An 18,827-nucleotide genomic window follows, 5' to 3' on the forward strand; every position below is an offset into this window, starting at 1 on the left:
ACAGAAGTAAAATCCCTTGGTTTCTTCACAGTGTGTGACTGTGAACAGAACCTCTAAGGCGCCCTGTGGCAGAATAATTAAGCTCCTATGGGCTCATCCAAGTGGCTAGGCAGGAGAAAAGACTGGCGACGGGCTTATTCAAGTGTTATAATGTAGGAAAGAAATCCCGAGAGGAGTTGTCCATCCTACAGGGTGGCTTTGAATTCACCCCAGGATCTAGACAACAGAAATTCTGAGAGTCAAAAAGCCATTGTCTGCAGCAGGTCCGGCCCAGGGCTCAAGGAGACAGTGTGGAAAGATGGCTCCGTGCAGGAGGAGACCCCTCTCAGCGTCCCAGGGCGCCCACTTGTTTCTCGGGCCGGGATTGGGGGTGTCAGGGGGCGCGGAGAGGCAGCGCTGGGGATTCCCCTTCTGTGGAGTTTCACTTCTCCCTCGCACAACCTGTGTCAACTCCTTCTGCCTGGTTACCCGTGACGCGGATCGGCTTCTCGCCCTTATTGGGTCTCCGATTCCTGCAGAAGCCAATCCCCGTCCCCGCGGTTCCGGGTTATAAGGTTTCCTCAGCGGCACCGGCGGCAGAGTCTCTGAGGAACCCAGGTTTCCCAGCATCATGGCGCCCGGGATCCTCCTCCTGCTGCTCCCGGTGCTCCTGCTTCTGACCCAGACCCGGGCGGGTGAGTGCGGGGTCGGGGGCGCGGGACCCTCGGGGGCGCGGGGCGGGCGGGGGTCGGCGTCTCAGCCGCTCTGGTCCCCTCCCCCCAGGCTCGCACTCGCTGAGATATTTCGAGACCTCCGTGTCCCGGCCCGGCGGGGATTCCCGCTATATCGCCGTCGGCTACGTGGACGACACGCAGTTCGTGCGCTTCGACAGCGACGCCCCGGACCCGAGGATGGAGCCGCGCGCGCCCTGGGTGCAGCGGGAGGGGCCCGAGTACTGGGAGCAGCAGACCGCGACCTGCAGGAGCGGCGCGCAGACCGACCGAGTGAGCCTGCGGAACCTGCGCGGCTACTACAACCAGAGCGAGGCCGGTGAGGGGCCCCGGCTCGGGGCGCAGGGCTCGAGCCCCCGAACCCACGCGCGGTCGCCCTCCCTCAGCCTCCCACCGCGTCTCCCCGCTCAACGTCACCCCGCGACCCAGGGACCCCCTGCCCTTCGCCCTTAGCGGCGCGGGATCCGCCCGGTTTCGTTTTCGGTTTCGCTGAGCGGGCTCTGCGGGCGGGACAGGGTCTCACACCCTCCAGAGGATGTCTGGCTGCGACCTGGACCCCGACGGGCGCCTGCTCCGCGGGTTCAACCAGTACGCCTACGATGGCGCCGACTACCTCGCCCTGAACGAGGACCTGCGCTCCTGGACGGCGGCGGACACGGCCGCGCTCATCACCCAGCGCAAGTTGGAGGAGGCCGGGGTGGGGGAGCACTTAAGGGCCTACCTGGAGGGCTTGTGTGTGCAGTATCTCCGCAGATACCTGGAGAACGGGAAGGAGACCCTGCAGCGCGCAGGTAACAGGGACCCTGGACGCCTCCCCAACTCCCTTGGACCGGGGTCTGTGTGTCCGCCCTGCTGGCCTCTCAGGGGGGAGGGAAATGGGACAGACTCCAGAAGACCCCCGCCTACATGTGGAGAGGGAGGGGTTCCCCTGCACCCCAGGTCCTGTAGGACAGTGACTTGCCCAGAGCAGCCCTCCTCTCCCTGAGACAATGAGGGACCAGGTCTCCCTGGGAGAGGAGGGGACAAGATTCCCGACTGAACAGCACTGCCCTTTGACCCGGGAATTGACCTTGGACCCCAAGGGGACTTGCTCTGCATTGTCTTGTTCTCCTTCACATTCCCTATGGGTTTACAGATGTGATTCACATGATTTCAGTTTCTGAGTCTCCACCCAAGTCTAAAGAAGAAGTCCATGTTTTCTTTCTCAGGCAGCTTTACCCCAGGCCTGTGGGCTGCCTCAGGCTGGTTCTAGAAATTTCTGTTCATGAGTGGGCGATGGAGCACCTGGGCTCCAGGCTGGTGTCTGGGTGTTGGCCTTCCTCTCCGACCCCACTGCCCAGTCCATCCTCCGGGCAATCACAGGAGCCCTGCTGACTGACCCCAGGGAGCTCAGGCAGAGTTCCTCAGCCCTCTGACCCTCCCTCCAGAGCCTCCAAAGACCCAGGTGACCCACCACCACGAACACCATGTCCCTGAGGGAGAGGTGACCCTGAGGTGCTGGGCCCGGGGCTTCTACCCGGCGGACATCGCCCTGACCTGGCAGCGGGACGGCGAGGACCAGCCCCAGGACACGGAGCTGGTGGAGACCAGGCCTTCGGGGGACGGCACCTTCCAGAAGTGGGCGGCTGTGGTGGTGCCCTCCGGGGAGGAGCAGAGATACACGTGCCAAGTGCAGCACGAGGGGCTGCCTGAGCCCCTCACCCTGAGATGGGGTGAGGACGGGCATGCGGTGGGCCTCCTCTCAGGGAAAGCAGGGGCCCCTCTGAGCACCAACAGGGACAGGGTTCTTCACCATCCCGTCTCTTTCCAGAACCGTCTTCCCAGCCCACCATCCTCATCGTGGGAATAGTTGGCCTGGTTCTCCTTGCAGCTGGGCTCATTGGAGCTGCGGTTGGATTTGTGATCCGGAGGAAGAAGTGCTCAGGTAGACGTGTGTGTGTGTGTGTGTGTGTGTGTGTGTGTATCCAGTTTTTCATCCCACTGCTGGGTGTCATTTCCCAACTAGGAAGATTGGCCATCTTTGGCTTACTTAAGGGAAGTATCATCCATTTATGTGCTGCCCCCGTGTGGCGCCCTGTGTGCTAACAATTACTCTTCTGTGTGTACCTGCACATCCCTCTGTGTACCTGTGAAAAAGGAGCACAGATCTTTCACCTTTATTGTTCCAGTGATGGAGACTCGATTCCCAGGTCCTAGGGAAAGTTCCTGCTGCAGACACACTTCAAGCAGGATGGCGGTCCAATCTGTGCACATCCATCCCTGTCCTACCCAGCCCTGCAGTTCAGGAAACCTAACTGGAGCCCAGCACTAACCAGCTCTTAAAGGACCTGATGGTCTAGTGTCGTCCCCAGTCCCTCATGGAATGCTTTCTTCCCACAGGTGGGAAAGGAGGGAGCTACTCTCAAGCTGCAAGTGAGTATGGGGGAGGGGGCTGAGATGAGACCCTTGGGAGGGCGTAGATGGAGCCCAGGGAGGAGGCCCTCACTCATAATCCTTGTTCTCCGGGTCTCATCTCCTGTGTACTCTGACCACATCCTGTTTCTGTCTTCTCCAGGCAATGACGGTAGCCAGGCCTCGGATGTGTCTCTCACAATTTCAAAAGGTGAGAGCGGCCCTGACACGGAATAGAGGAGACAGAGGGGACAAGACTGTGTGATAGTGTTTCTTGGATTGAGACATTCTGAGAGTGCAGTGGACTCCACAGAGTGACTGACCTGAATTTGTGGTTCTTTTTATCTGCAGCCTGAGTCCTTGTGTGTGGCAGAGTGATACAGGAATTGTTCACAGCCTGCTTTGTGATTGAAGAGCCTTGGACTTCTCTCTCTACAACCGGGGTCTGAATGTGTCTGCCCTCCTGTCAGCATGATGGGAGGATGTTGGGAGAAACCCATCCTACCAGGATCACCAATGCCCCGCTGACCTGTGTCCCTTCACTGATACATTTTCCCCATCTCTGCTAGAACATCTCCCTCCCTGTATAACTTCCCTCCCTCTCACCTGCTTAGTCTCTCTTCTCTATTGAAAATAGGACCTGATAATGAATTTGGTTACTAATTTTTGTCATGAGATGGATATATAGGTTAATTAAATTGATAAAATGCTGAAATTTCAAAAGAAGAAATAAAAACTTAAGCCTATTCCAGAATCTGTGTGTATTTTCAGTTGCCTGTATTGGACAGAGCCTGGAGAAGATGGGGGAGGAGCTAGAATGGGAGGGGCCTGAACTCAGCCAGTGCTCAGGACAAGGTGATTTTGGTGAACACTTCTTCTCAGCCGGGTCATCTTCACATCTGTCTTGTCTTTATTCCTTCAGTAGCACCTAGTCCCTTTAGCATCTCTGACCACAGGCCCCCAGACATCATCCGGGCTCTCCTGTGTTGGTGCTGTGGGCATGAAGGGCTTGGTGTGGCCAGGTTAGCCTGGCTCAGGTTAAAGTTTGGGCCTCGGTTCGTGCTGTTTGTTTTATATTTGTGTGTTTGTTTTCATAGACACTGTACCTGCTCCTGTTTTGTGTATGCATCTGATCTCATTTTTTCATAATTCACTCATAGGCGGACAGACAACAGAAAAGTTGGTGAAGCCAGACAGTGGTCAGTGTAAAACATGAAAAAATATGTAATTTATAAATTATCAAGTATCATGAGGGAGGGTGGTGGAGGGGAAAAAATCAGCTGATATCAAGTAGAACGAAAGTGTTTTGAAAATGATCACAAGGTCAGGGCCAAATCCCAGCTACGTGGACACCTGCCCTTCCCCCCAGAAAAATTTAATTCAGAGGACAGCACTGAAGCTCCAGCTCAGGGGGGAGGACAAGTGTGATCAGAGCTTACGGGAGCAAATGAAGGGGACGAAGAGAAAGTGGAAAACATCCTGGCCAACCAAGCCTTGACGATGAGATTCCTGCTCAGAGCACCCAATGCACAGGGAAGACCATATGGCTGGCCCCACTATGAGACATGACATCCATCACTGACCCATAGCCCTATGGGGGACAGCATTGGAGACACAGTGTGGAATTCCCCAATCTGACCCGACCACACAGGCAAAACACTAAGGGCGTGCAACAGAACAGCAAGGGGAACAGAGCAACAAATTCCCCAAGGAAGGCCATAAATAGATGTTGGAGCCAGGTCTTGGCACCCCTTCACCTGGAAAATTCTCCTGAAGGCCAACAAAGAGTCCTTGAGCTAGCTACAATCTTTTCTTTTTCTTTGCGGTTGTTTTTGTCATTGTCTTTTTGTTATTGTTTTATTTGGTTGCTTTGTTTTGCTCTGTCTTGTGTTTGTGCATGCTATTATCTCCACAGGTATGTCTAAATAAGGTAGGCAGGGGGAACAATCTGGAGGGGAAAACAACGGGATTGACAGGTCCAGGCAGACAAGGGAGATGGGGGGAAAGGAGGTCAGTGTTAACAAACCCAGGACAAGGGAACAACAAGTGATCCAACTCAGTGGTGTGGACGATGTAGGAGGCCTGGTAGGGCTTGATCAAGGGTAATGTATCCAAGAGGAATTACTAAAACCCAAATGAAGGCTGAGCATGATAGTGGGACAAGAGGGAAGTAAAAGGAAGTGGAGGAAAGAGCTAGGAGGCAAAGGGCATTTATAGAGGTCTAAATAAAGGCATGTACACATGTAAATATATTTATATATGAGAATGGGGAAATAGATCGATGTGCATATATTTATAGGTTTAGTATTAAGGTAGCAGATGGACAATGGGCTTCCACCCAAATACTCCCTCGATTCAAGAATGCTTTGTTCTACTAAATTGGCATTCCATGACGCTCACCTTGCCAACATGATTGCTGAAGACAAAACAGGTGCAGAAGCAAATATGGTGAAGAAAGCTGATGGAGCCCAGCTATCAAAAGATATAGCATCTAGGGTCTTAAAGAATTGAAGGTAAAGAAGCAGCCATCTAGCTCAGAAGTAACAAAGCCCACATGGAAGAAGCACACCAACCTGTATGATCATGAGGTGCTGAAGGGATCACTTATCAGGCATCAAAGAACAAAAAGTCATAATATTGTGAATGAGGGGGAACGCAGAGTGAGAACTCAAAACACACCTTTGGCCAACTGGACATTCCCTTACAGAAGGGTCGTGGGGAGGGGACAAGGCAGTCAGGGTGCAATTAGCAACAATAAAACATAAAACTCCTCTAGTTCCTAAATGCTTCCTCCCCTTCCACACCCCACTATCTTGATCCCAATTCTAACTTACAGATCTGACTGGACAAGAAGATGTACACTGGTACAGATAAGACATGGAAACAACGGGAATCCAGAAGGGGTGCTCGCTTTAGGACCAGTGGTGAGAGTGGTGATACCAGAAGAGTGGAGAGAGGGTAGGTTGGAAAGGGGGAACGAATTACAGGGATGTTCATATAACCTCCTCCCTGGGGCATGGACAACAGAAAAGTGGGTGAAGGGAGACATAGGACAGTGTAAGATATGGCAAAATAATAATTTATAAATAAACAAGGGTTCATGAGGGAGGGTAGAGATGGAAAGGGAGGAGGAAAAATGAGGACTGATGCCAAGGCTTAACTGGAGAACAAATGTTTTGAGAATGATGAAGGCAATGAATGTACAAAGGTGCTTGACACAAAGGATATATGTATGGATTGTGATAAAAGTTGAACGAGCCACCAATAAAATGGATTTTTAAGTGCATGGACAATAATTATTATAAAGAAAATTCATTGGATCTAGAAAATAAATGTCAAAAAATTAAAAAACATATATTAATAATGCACATCTACTATCTTATATTTCTGCAGGTCAGAAGTTTAACCCAGGCCACAGAGCTGTGCTCCACATGGATGCTCTAGGGGAACATCAGATTTCAGGACTCTTCCATCCTGCAGAGCCTGACCGCCTGCCTTGGTTGTAGGCCCTTCTTCCATCCTCAAAGCCAGTCGCTTAGGATCTCCTGTTGACACTTGATTCTGTCCTTACATCTTTCAGTGCCTGCCCCATCCCCGCCTACCGGATAGAAAGATCCTTGAGACCATATCCTGAGGGAACCTAGAGAATGCGAGATAATTACCCAATTCCAAATCCTAAGAAAGCCCCATACCTTTAAAAGTTTCTTTTACATACAATGTAATATTTTCCCAGGTTCCAAAGATTAGATTGTGGTCCTGTGTGGTGATTATTTCAGGTTACCCTGGAGAAATCTCATGGACGTGCCTTTGTTGCCAGCGGCACATGCTATGAGGAAGGGGATCAGAGTGTGGTGTGTGGAGAGCAGGAAGACACCATTTGAACTCAGGTAGCAGGATGGCACCCGTGGAGAAGGTGGCTGTTGAGGACAGATGTGGAGGGTGTGAAGGGATTGGCCAGGAGGACCACAGGAGACGTTGCAGGCAGGGCACTGTCCAGGCCAAGGCCAGCAGGGCGGGGCAGAGTCTGTTGTGGGAGCAGCAACCCCGTGTGGCTGCAGCACAGTCACTGAGAGGAGGTCAGAGGGGCGGCCAGAACATGTGGGGACTGAGGACACAGGAATTCATTGCAGGTGGGAGTGAGATGGGGGATTTCACACAGTAGTGAGGAGAAGAGAGATGGGAGGAGGTTCAAAGAGACATCTGGCTCTGCAGGTTGTCCTTGGCTAGAAATGAGAGGGCAGGGGTGAACAAGGTGGCTGAAAGCACAGTATGCAAAATGTTTGCTTTCTCACATGTGGGCGATAAAATTGTGGGAAGTGACTGGTTTCTGGATTTATTTTGAAGGTGGAAATTATAAGGTTTCCTGATGGATCAAATTTGAGTTTCATAAAGATACAATGTACACCAATGGCCTGCTGAGCAGCATCAGTGGAGATGGGAAGGCCCTGGAAGGGGCATGGTGAGGAGAGGCCATCACCAGCCCACAGTTCAGACAAGGCGGAGTCTGAGATATGCAACGGAAATGGCAGTGCAGTGATCAGGGTGGCAAGTGGACATGTCCTACTCCAAGTTAGTAAATATGCTAATTAGAGAAATAGATGTGAAAGGGGACAGGATATGAATATGTAAAGTGTTGAGACTGAATTGGATTAGCTAGTCCTGTCTTCAAACAGGAATGATTATGTATAGGGAAAAAAAAGAAATAGATATTATCAGGATGCTCCAGTGCTGAGTGATGTGATCAGACCACACACCTGAACCAGAGTGCAATGCATTCAGCCCCTCCCCCACCCCATGCTCACCCAGGATGTCTCCACCTTTCTGTGCAAAGAACCTGCAGGAAATCTCTTTAAGACGCATGTGTTCTGGAGGAGAGCATGGGATTCTGTGTTTGTAAGGAGGTTGGTGCTGGGCTGCTGGACTTCAGATCACAAGGACTTAGAGCAGGGAGGCCCACATCGCTGTGCATCAGCCTCACCTGGAGGGCTGGTGAAGTGAGTGCAGTCTGGGCTCTGGTCCTAATAGCTAGAAATTTGAGGGGAGGGCTGAGGCTGTGGTAACAAGTCCGCATGCACTCCTGATGCTCAGCCAGTGAAACTACTGAGAGCACTGATGAGAGGGCCCCCAGAGTGGAGAGGGCTCTTACACCACACTCAGGTGTGTTTTCCCTGCAAAAGATGAGGGCAAGTCTGAGTGGGGATGTGATGCTGAGAGACACCGGCCACTTCTGTCCCAGACAGTGCAGCCAGGTGAGGGTGTGGAAAACGGCTCTGAGCTCCTCAGGAACCACCTGAAAGCTCGCTGTCTGAACACTCCCAACACGGATTCCTTTCCACCCTCGGGTGCATACAGTGGCATCCAACACTGTGTAATGAAACAGAAAAGCCTTCACAGATCTGCGGGATATTGGGGCTCATTTCATTCTGGGACAAACCTCAGCACTGGGTTCGAAGCTACACAGACAGGAACAGTTTCTCCTCTGCAAGAAGTGACCTAGACTTCTAAGGAGTCCTGGGGGTACAATCCTGAAGCTGCTGGCGCTTCCCTCAAGCTGCTCCTCAGGAGAGAAGCCTGGGGAGTGCTCCTGGAGGGAGTAACCAAGGACAGAAACCCTGTGGGCAGCTGTCCATCCCATTAGGGATCTTTGAATCCACCTCAGGGCAGACCACCCAGGTTTTGAAATTAACTCAAAGAACCTCTGCAGGGGGCCCAGGACTCAAGCAGACAGGGCACGAAGATGGGCCCTTGCAGGAGGAGAGGGGCCTGGCCAGAGGCCCAGCTGCAAGTCTTGACTCATGGACCCCTATGGCCTAGACAGCTGTGGGATGGCCAAGTAATGGGGATTAAGGATTCCCTATTTCACTTCCTCTCTAACAGTCTGTGTCTGCTACTTCTCCACGACACTGGTGAAGCCTGAGCTTTTCTGATTCCTATTGGATTCTGAGTCCCGGAGAAGCCAATCAATGCAAAGCCAGATCCAGGTTAGTGTTGGATTAGGCCACAAGAACTTGGAATCTCCCTAGAAGAGGCTCCCAATTCAGCTCCCTGCAAAACATTCCTCCTGTTGCTCCTCAGGATCCTGATCCTGATCCACACCAGGCGCCTGAGTTCTGGTCTGGAAGGAAGAACCAGGGTCTGGCAGAAGAGAGTGCAGGACTGCTCTGGGGCTCCCAGGGTGGGCGGGGGATCTGGAGTCTCAGTTGCCCCCAGACCCCAAGGACAGCCAAACCCCAGTCTCAGGGCCAAATGTCACCGGAGTCCCCTGGGTCCTAGTGACTCATCCTCCTTAAAGGGCCTCAGAATTCAGACCCAAAATGGGCTGGGAGTGGTCCCTGGGGGGTGGTTCAGGGTCCTACACCCTCACGCAGATGTCCACCACCGCCTGGGTCCCTACAGGCACCTCCTCCAAGATGACAAACAGTTCACCTATGATGGTGCCCAATGCCTCCCCCTGAAGGGGGACTTGCGCTCCTGGATGGAGGTAGACTCCTGGGCTCTGATCTCCCAGCACAAGTGGGAGGAGGACAGGTTGGATGGACACTGAAGCCCTATGTGGAGGGCATTTGGCGTGGATTCACTCCGCAGATACCTGGAAACCCTGCAGAGACCATGTAAAAGGGGGTTCCCTAAGGCCTCCCTGAAATCCCTTTGACCTGGATCTGTGTGTCCTCCCTGCTGGCCTCTCAGGAGGGGAGGGTAATGGGACAGACACCAGCAGACCCCTGCCTGGGTGTGGAGAGGGAGGGGTTCCCCTACACCCCCAGGTCCTATAGGACAGTCACTTGCCCAGAGCAGCCCTCCTCTCCCTGAGACAGTGAGGAACCTGGTCTGCCTGGGAGAGGAGGGAACATGATTCCTGACTGATCAGTACCCTTTGACCCTGGAATAGACCTTGGGACCCACTGTGGACATCTCTCTCATATCTTGTTCTCTGTTCCACATTCAATGAGTTTGAAGATCTCATTCCAGTTTTTAACATTTCTTCACCTCCATCCAAATCTGAACTAAAGATCCATGACCTCCACCTTAGACACCTGCAGCCTTCACCTCTGCACTACCTCACTGATACTAGAACTTTCCAAGGCACAGGAGGTTATGAGCACCTGTGTTCCAGGCTGTCCTAGGTGTGGCACTTTCCCACCCCAACTGCCCAGCCCATCCTCAGGATGGTCACAGGAGCCCTGCTCACGTGACCCTGGGAGGTCAGCGTTCCTGCATCAGTGAGCTCAGACATAGGAACAATTGTGAGGATGGCACAGGACTGTGCAGTGTTTCCTTGTGTTGTGCACCACGTCGCTCTAGGTTGGGGCCAACTCCATGGCACCTGACAGCGACAGCAATAACACAGTGTGTATGGACCATAGTTTCTTTAGTCATTCGCCCACTGTGTGGAATTTGAGCTGCTTCCAGCCCCTTGCTTTGGCGAATTGCACTGCTACACACAGGGGAGAGCACTTATTCCCTCCTGTTCTGTCTCTCCTTCCTCTGGGGTTAATGCCTAATAATGGTATTGCTGAATCGTGTGGGATTTCAATTCCCAGCTCCTTTAAGTATTGCCACATCATTTTTGAAAGTGGCTGTATGTATTCACAAGTCCACCAACAGTGTATACAAGTTCCAGTCTCTCCACAACCCCTCCAGCATTTCTTTTCTGTTTTGCTAAATTGGGCTAGAATTTGCGGTGTAAGGTGGTTTCACAGTGTGATTTCAATTTTGTCTATTTTTGTATATTTGTATACACTTATCCGGTGTATCTTTGTTAAATTTTTCTGCCAAATTGTAGGCTCTCCTTTTACTTTTTGATGTATATAACTGATGTATTCTCAACATGTCCCGGTCTTCCATTTTGTCTAACAGTCTGTGTGCTTCCTGTATTATACTTGATAGGCAGTGTGTCCTTTATATCATTTTGTATATTTCCTTGCTCTTGTAAATTTATCTAAGGAAGTGATCCACACACTGAAAAAAGACTATTATAAAGAGCTAAACGTCATGCTACTCAATGGTGGATCACAAAGATGACAATTTAAAAAATACCAGTACAAAATTAGAAACTAAAAACCATCTGGTTGGTTTTTAAAATGATATTTTAAAATAATGCAACAATATTTCTTACATATGACACCAAAAGCCTCACTTACATCACAGTAGTATTATTCATAATAGTCAAAAGATGAAAACATCCCAAATGTCCATCAGCAGACAATGGATCCGCAGAATGTACTGTAGCTCTGCAATGGACTTTATTCATCCATGAGAAGGAATGGAGCTATGAGGCATGCTACAGTGGGAGGGACATGAGAACATATGTTAGTGGAAGACCCCAGTCACCAAGGTGCACATAGTGTTTGATTCTACTGATTGGAAATGTCAGGAATAAGCAAATCACTAGAGATGGGAAGTAGACTTGTGTTTGCCTAGGGTTGCGGGTTTTCAGGATAAATGGGGAGTGATTATTATTAATGACCATAAATCCCCATTAAGATGATGAAAAAGATCTCAGACTAATTTTGGTGATGGTTGCCTACCTGTGAATCTACGAAAACTCATTGGCTGGAGATGCTAAGACCATGGGTGACTCAGTCAGACACACGGCACCATCGCCCTCCAACAATGTCCTCAATGACCAAGCAACACGGATGGAGCTGATCACTCTGGAATCCTGAGCATCCAGTGAAAAGGTAAAGAATTAGATCCAACAGTGTGGCAGAAGAAGCTGTAGGAAAGCTGAGGATGGGGACAGAGGATGAGGGGAGGTACGCAGCCACTGTCCCAAGCACAGGGTGACCGGTGTGAATCAAAGCAAGCAATCAGAAGCAGAGAAAGGCAAATTCAGGGAAGCCCAATAATTTAAAAATGCAGCTCAGACAAACATGGATTAAAGATAATTCGAATATAAACTATGTTCTAAGAAATAAAGTGAAGGAAACAGGCAAGAACTTGAGATTGAGGCTACCATAGAGCAGGGAGGGGATCAACACAAAGAACCATCCACCAAGACTGGTCCTTGGCCATTTGAATGAGGGACCCACATGGAGAGGAAAGTCCCTGGGGAAATTACTAGAAACTAAACTAAGCTAAACTCTGGGTGCTCCCTCACTTGTATTGAATTGGCTGGAATCACCCAGCAGTGCCCTGATGCCCAAGCTGGTGTCAGAAAAGGGAGTGGGCTCTCCCTTCTTCCCACCCCTATCCTCCTGGTGAGCAGAGGTGTGGGCACTGCCCCATCTCCCTCACCGCCTATGATGCCCTCTGCTGCCTCCTTCTCCATGCCAGACAATCCTTCTGACCCTTCACCACCACCACTGGCACCATGGAAATGAATGTTTCATCACCCTGTGTCCCACTGCTGCAGGCCACTCTCTCCCAGGTCATAGGTAAGAAATCATGCAGATAGTGTATGTATGCTTGTCATCTCCATTGTTGGCAGGCGATGTTGGAGCATGACTCGGTGCAGATCTGTGGAGCCTACTGCCAAGGTTCAGCCACAGCTACCAGCGATGGCCCTCCTGTCCATTGACATGGCAGCTCAGCACTGGTCTGCTTAGTGGTAATGGACTGTCATCAAGTCCCTCCTTCTCAGGTTAAACTTAAGACCATTGATGGCTAACCTTAAGGCCATTCCTCCTGACTCTCTAGCTCACTGAATTGGCCACGCAACACCCCACACATACCTGGTGAGTGGGATTCTCTGTCCCCTCTTCCTCCTTTCATTTGTCAAGGAGACTGTCCAGTCCTGATCCTCCTCACAATGGTTGCTATGTGTGAGCTCACTGTTATAATCTGTGTGTCAATTCATCTCATGGAAATGTTCCTCCTTCTCTCTGACCCTCTAGCAAGCACCATGCCCTCAGCTACGAAAGATATTTGCCAAATTAGAAAGAATTTCTTAAATTAATGACTGGTTTACATCAATTAATGAACCCTGAACTTGACAGTTAACCCAGGAGCACTCACTGTTATTACCTCCTGTGCTGGACAGCGTTGTCAATCCAGCATCCTTCTTCTAGCATCTTCTCTGTAGCAGAGAAGCGAGAAGATACATGTCCACAGTCCCCTTGTCTCTATATGTCTCAGTACTAGTTTTTCAATGGGAGGGGCCATGTGAAATGTGGGACACAAGAGAGGGAGGAGCCACCCTTCTACAGAGCTGGTTGCAGGCAGCTGCTGGGCCGATGTGATTCTCAGCATCTTCCCTGCAGGCTTGAGCAGCCTCCTGATTTGACAATACAGACTGAGGCAGTGGGTGGAGATTTCTCAGAAGGTTTAGAGAAGGGTAGCAAGTTCTAAGCAAGCTCTGAGAGTCACCTCGACCCATGCTTCAGACTGAAGTCTGAGCATCTGCTCCCCCAATCTTCATAGATTTTCAACCTTTAGTGTTAGCTCTCATTTCTTTATTAAACCTTTACTTCGGTGACACCAAGATGACTCCATTTTCCTGAGAAAACATGGATGGACACAACACCCTTCCCAAAAGTGGTGACCTTACTTATCCTTTCATGTCTCTCCCCTGCTATGACCAGCCAGGCACCTCACACTGGCATTCCTCTCACCTCATCCTCTATTCCCAAGCCCAGGATACAGATCTTTCATCTTTTCATCCAAGTGACAAAGGACAGTTCACAATGTTGGTGGTGGTGTTGTTTAGGCCTCTTTTCATTATATCAGAGCTTTACCCTTTATTTATACACCTATTCAATGAGTATGATGATTATTGGTTGGAGGAACATAATTAGTCACCATGTGTTCACTTTCTCAAAATACTACATCAGTTGTCCTAATTAAAGAGAGAGAGAGACAGAGACAGAGAGAGAGAGAATTCAAGCAAGATGGCATCTGAGTAAAACATACCAGAGGGACTCTGCCGAAATTAGCACAGGAATTTTACTAAGAGGGAAATTCCACACTGCTGGGTTACAGGAGGAGCATCGTAAAGATGAGCAGCCATACATGCACAAGTTTTTGAGGAACTTAGGCTTTTGGCTTACCACAGTGGACTTAAGCTAGGGATTAACCATAGGCCTGCCACTATCTCTGCCAGAGCTGGAGGAACAACATCAGAATAATTGGATTACCGATAGGAGACATAGCAAAGAGGTCATCTGCAAAAGTAGTGAGAGAATTCTTGGAGGAAAATTTCCCCAGTTTAATGAATGAAAGCCAGGCAACCATTCAGGAAGCTAAAAGAACACCAGCTAGGCTGAATCATAAGATGTCACGAAGGCACATATTACTTAAACTATCCAACTTTGAGGAAAAGGAGAAAATCATGAAAACAAGCTAAGGAAAGAACAAGCAATCACATATAAAGGTTCCCAAATAAAAATATGCTCAGACCTATCATCGGACAATATGAAGATGAGAGAGTGGAGTAATATTCCAAAAATTGAAGAAAAATAATGCAAGTCCAAAAATACGCTATCCAGCCAAATTATCGATCAAGATAGATGGAGAAGTAAGAGTCTTCCAAGACAAGGAAAAATTCAAAGAATACGATAAAAGAAACCCAGCCCTACCAAAGGTTCTAGCCGAGCCAATGGGCAGAAGAACAGCACTCACTAAGCACAAGTATGAGACCGCCACATAGAACAACCCCACCCAGAGGGCAAAAAGAGAAAACAGCCACCAAAATAGCATTCGCATAAGGGTGGAAAGAAGTAAAGAATGAAACACACACACACATGCACAACACACTGATAGAAAGGAAGGTAGGAAATTTCCCAACACAAAAGGTATCAGATGACATCACAGAGTCCACCCTGAATATCAATGGACTGAACTCATGCATTAAAAGACTGTTGATAGCAGAGTGGCTTAGAAAACACAACCCATCAATCTGCTGCCTACAGGAGACACATTGCAAGACTACAAACAAAAATAGACTGAGAATCAAAGATTGAAGAAAAACATACCAAGAAAACAGCAATTCAAAAAAAGCAAGGGTTGCAATCCAAATCTAGGATTTGGGTAGTGACATTTGTTAAGATCTCAAAGTGGATGATCTATAAAGAGGCTATTTATTAAAGAAAGGATAGTCGTTACAATGGTGGTTCTGTTGCTGGGTTAATTTAAAAGAGTTTGCAAGATGGGACAAGACTTTCCAGAAGAAAAATCTTTAGAGCATGAATTTCAAGTAACAGAGGAACTTAATTCCTACAGATGTAGGAGAACATGACCTCGTCCTTTCTGTCTGTCTGCTTGTGGCAGCCGTGATTGAATAGGGGGATACAGTAAAGCCTCTATGAGAAGCAAGGATCCCAGGAGAACATGAAGTAAGAGAACTAATAGAAAAAAAAAAAAGAACTAATAGAAACCTGGCCCCAAATTATATGGAGTGAAGATGAATCAGAATTGTGCTTATAAGAAGTACTAATTTTTAGTGGAATGGCGCTGGAAATCAAAAGAGGAAACATGAAATGTTGTAAAAGAAATATGGCAGGTTACTACTTCTGAACTGACCATGCGTCATTTGCTATATAACTAGTGAGAAAATTGAAGCCTAGAGAAAAAGAAAGCTTTCCAGAATGAAAATGGTGTGAAAAGTCATTGTGGAAATCCTTGTATTCACACATACTAAACATGGATAGCTCTCAGTTTTGCAATACTACCAATATTGTGACAAATTGGCATGAGGAATTGAGTAGGACACAGCGTACTGTGTAATATTTTTGCCACACATGCCTTCTTTGAATCCAGCAATTCTAAATTAAAGGCCAGAGTACAAAATAGCTGATGTGGACTTTTCAAAGATGCCAGTATTAAACAATCAGCTAAACACAAAACCAAGAGTGCAGATTAAAAAAACAATTTAGGTGAAAGTAATGTGTTTCCTGACGGCACTTTTGCTGCAACTCTTCTGAAGGATTTAAAATTTTAAGCATGAAAGACTGGGAAAGGTTAAATGGAAAAGAAACTGACTTTGTTTTCTAATGATCTTCTGAAAGGGATGTGATTAAATAATATTTTGCCAAGATTGGAAATGTTTTTAAAATAGAAATATTATTAACTTTTTTGGGAACACTAATGTGTAGCATCCCTGCATGTGAAACAGTTTATTTCAGAAACTCCATCTTCTCAATATTGGAAGGAAACAGCAGCCAAATGAAAGCAGGCTGTGTATGATACGCTGGAGGAAAACGAGAAAGTACGTCTTCACCATAAGGACCTGTGTCGTTTTCTAAACTCTGGGGTTGTTTGTTTTCTCCTGCTTAGAATATTTGGTTACAGCAGTACAAGCTAGCATTCATGTTGGCCTAACTGAAGTATAATTACAAAGACAACTCTGTGACCAGAACTATTTCACAAAGAGCCTCCTGGGGTGAGAACATTATCACCTGGGCGAAGGGCTTCTATCAGTTGTTTACTCGGACGCATACGGTTTGGCCTATAGCTTAAGCATAGATATGGAATACTCAGCTTCTTTTGTTTCATATAGCTTCATTGAAAGAAAGAAATTGAAGACAAGGACAGTGAAATTGTGCATCTGAAAAGGGGAATAAAGATTGAGCAGATGAAGACAAATGGGTGCATAAGCAAATGTGGTGAAGAAAGCTGATGGTGCCCGGCTATCAAAAGAGATAGTGTCTGGGGTCTTAAAGGCTTGAAGGTGAACAAGCGGCCATCTAGCTCAGAAGCAAAAAAGCCCACATGGAAGAAGCACACCGGCCAGTGCGATCAAGAGGTGCCCAAGGGACCAGGTATAAGGCATCATGCAAAAAAAAAAAAACCCATATAAGTGTGTGTATGTATGTGTACATATGTGTATATGTATATATATACCATATTAAATGAAGGGGGAAGTGCAGAGTGGAGACCCAAGGCCCAAGTGTCGGCCAATGGAGATCCCCTCATAGAGGGGTTTAGGAGAGGAGATGGGTTAATTAGGGTGCGAGGTAGTACCGACGAAGAACACAGCTTTCCCCCAGATCCTGGATGCTTCCTCCCCCCAACTACCATGATCCGAATTCTACCTTGCAGGGCTGGATAGGACAGAGGCTGTACACTGGTACATATGAGGGCTGGAGCTCTCAGGGAACCCAGAGTGGACGATACCTTCAGGACCAAGGGTGTGAGGGACGATGCTGGGAGAGTGGAGGGTGAGTGGGTTGGAAGGGGGGAACTGATTACAAGGATCCACATGTGACCTCTTCCCTGGGAGAGGGACAGCAGAGAAGGGGGGAAGGGAGACTCCAGATAGGGCAAGATATGACAAAATAACAATGTATAAATTACCAAGGGCATATGAGGGAGGGGGGAAAGGAGAGAGAGGGGAAAAAAAAAGAGGACCTGATGCAAGGGGCTTAAGTGGAGAGCAAATGCCTTGAGAATGATTGGGGCAGGGAATGTATGGATGTGCTTTATACAATTGATGTATGTATATGTATGGATTGTGATAAGAGTTGTATGAGTCCCTAATAAAATGTAAAAAAAGAAAAGAGGAGAAAAAAAATGATTAGGGCAAAGACTGTACAGATGTGCTTTATACAACTGATGTATGTGTATGTATGAACTGTGATAAGAATTGTATGAGCCCCAATAAATTGTTAAAAAATAAAGAATGAGCAGAAGTAGCAGAACACGTACAGTCCATGGCAGAGGAGACAGAGGTAGGTACTTGTGACATTCTAAGTCATTCATTTTCTATGAAACTAAAGCAGCGTATGATCAGTGTTTTAATTTCCCACAAATGTTTTAAGGTCCCTTGTATTAAGTTAAGTTGTTTATTTTGTCAGAACTTCTTTTCCTCATCTGTAAAATGGGAATGGTGGACCGACGTCATAGGTTTGTCCGGGAATTCAATGGAATGTTGAGAGGAGTAAGAGCTCAGTAACTGAGCTATTGTTTAGTCACATGAAGCAACAGAACATGTTTCTTGTAGATTTGTAAAAAGTAATGAACTGTGGAAAGGTATGCGTTGTAGTTGACACAAACATTAAAGTAGGTAATGCAACCTTAGATAAGTTTGATGGCTTTGTCTCTCTAAAAGATTTGGAAATAGTTAATATTTGAACAAGAATTGTCCTGATGATTGTTACTCTAGCAACTTAAAAACCAACCCCAGTCATGATACGTGCATTTCAAGTCACAGCAACCCTATAGGGCAGGGAAGAACTGTGCAGAGTGTCTGAGACTGTCAGTCTTCACAGGAGTAGACTGCCTCCTTTGCTCCCTCAGCGCTGCTCAGGTTCCAGCTGCTGACCTGTTTGTAAGCAACCCTGCACTTAACCCGCTGCACCACCAGTGTTCTCTTATTGTCATCTGGAGGGACCACTATGTTTGCATGTTGATAATGGGTTTGGGCTTTAAAGTCATTAAACACTATTGGTTTGTTCTTTAAAAGAGACTGAGTGGTGGCCCTCTGGAGGACTTCAAATCATCGGATGGTCAGGCATTTGAGTCTGAAGAGGAAACTGGTGAGGATTCCCAAGTGGAAATCTGAGAAACTGGCTGAAGAAATTCCCTGTCAGACGGACCTGTTTGAATCCTGGGACCCTTTGTATTAAAATACAAATACTATGTATTTTTACTCCCTGTTTTATGTAAATAGCGTTTTCCTCATTTGTTTGGCAGGACTTGTGTACATGATAAATACACATCAACCTGATCTTAAGGAGCACTGTGTATGTCTTCATACAGTGTGAAGTTCAAAGGTCTGTTGAAAATGCTTCTCTTTCTGTACTTTCTATTGTTCACTTTCTCTTCCTCTGTTAACTATCTTGGTGGTAA

At 47.9% G+C, this 18,827-nt stretch overlaps 1 protein-coding gene across 1 annotated transcript; it reads left to right on the forward strand.

The window, feature by feature from the left end:
• The first annotated feature begins 515 nt into the window (after window positions 1–515).
• On the forward strand, window positions 516–3,848 carry LOC142428384 (class I histocompatibility antigen, Gogo-B*0101 alpha chain-like). Its single transcript, XM_075533298.1, has 8 exons — window positions 516–674; window positions 763–1,029; window positions 1,226–1,501; window positions 2,138–2,422; window positions 2,521–2,634; window positions 3,090–3,122; window positions 3,265–3,312; window positions 3,453–3,848. Exons 1-8 carry the CDS (start codon window positions 611–613, stop codon window positions 3,455–3,457), a joined length of 1,092 nt encoding a protein of 363 aa, XP_075389413.1. The 5' UTR covers window positions 516–610; the 3' UTR covers window positions 3,458–3,848.
• Window positions 3,849–18,827: the final 14,979 nt, after the last annotated feature.

The sequence above is a fragment of the Tenrec ecaudatus genome, chromosome 1, assembly GCF_050624435.1.
Source record: "Tenrec ecaudatus isolate mTenEca1 chromosome 1, mTenEca1.hap1, whole genome shotgun sequence".
In the NCBI taxonomy this organism is placed as follows: domain Eukaryota; kingdom Metazoa; phylum Chordata; class Mammalia; order Afrosoricida; family Tenrecidae; genus Tenrec; species Tenrec ecaudatus.

Coding starts and splice junctions, on each gene's coding strand:
- LOC142428384 (XM_075533298.1), top strand. CDS start 611: ATGGCGCCCGGGATCCTCCTCCTGCTGCTCCCGGTGCTCCTGCTTCTG. Junction 1,030..1,225: donor CTACAACCAGAGCGAGGCCG/GTGAGGGGCCCC, acceptor CGGGCGGGACAG/GGTCTCACACCCTCCAGAGG. Junction 1,502..2,137: donor GGAGACCCTGCAGCGCGCAG/GTAACAGGGACC, acceptor CCCTCCCTCCAG/AGCCTCCAAAGACCCAGGTG.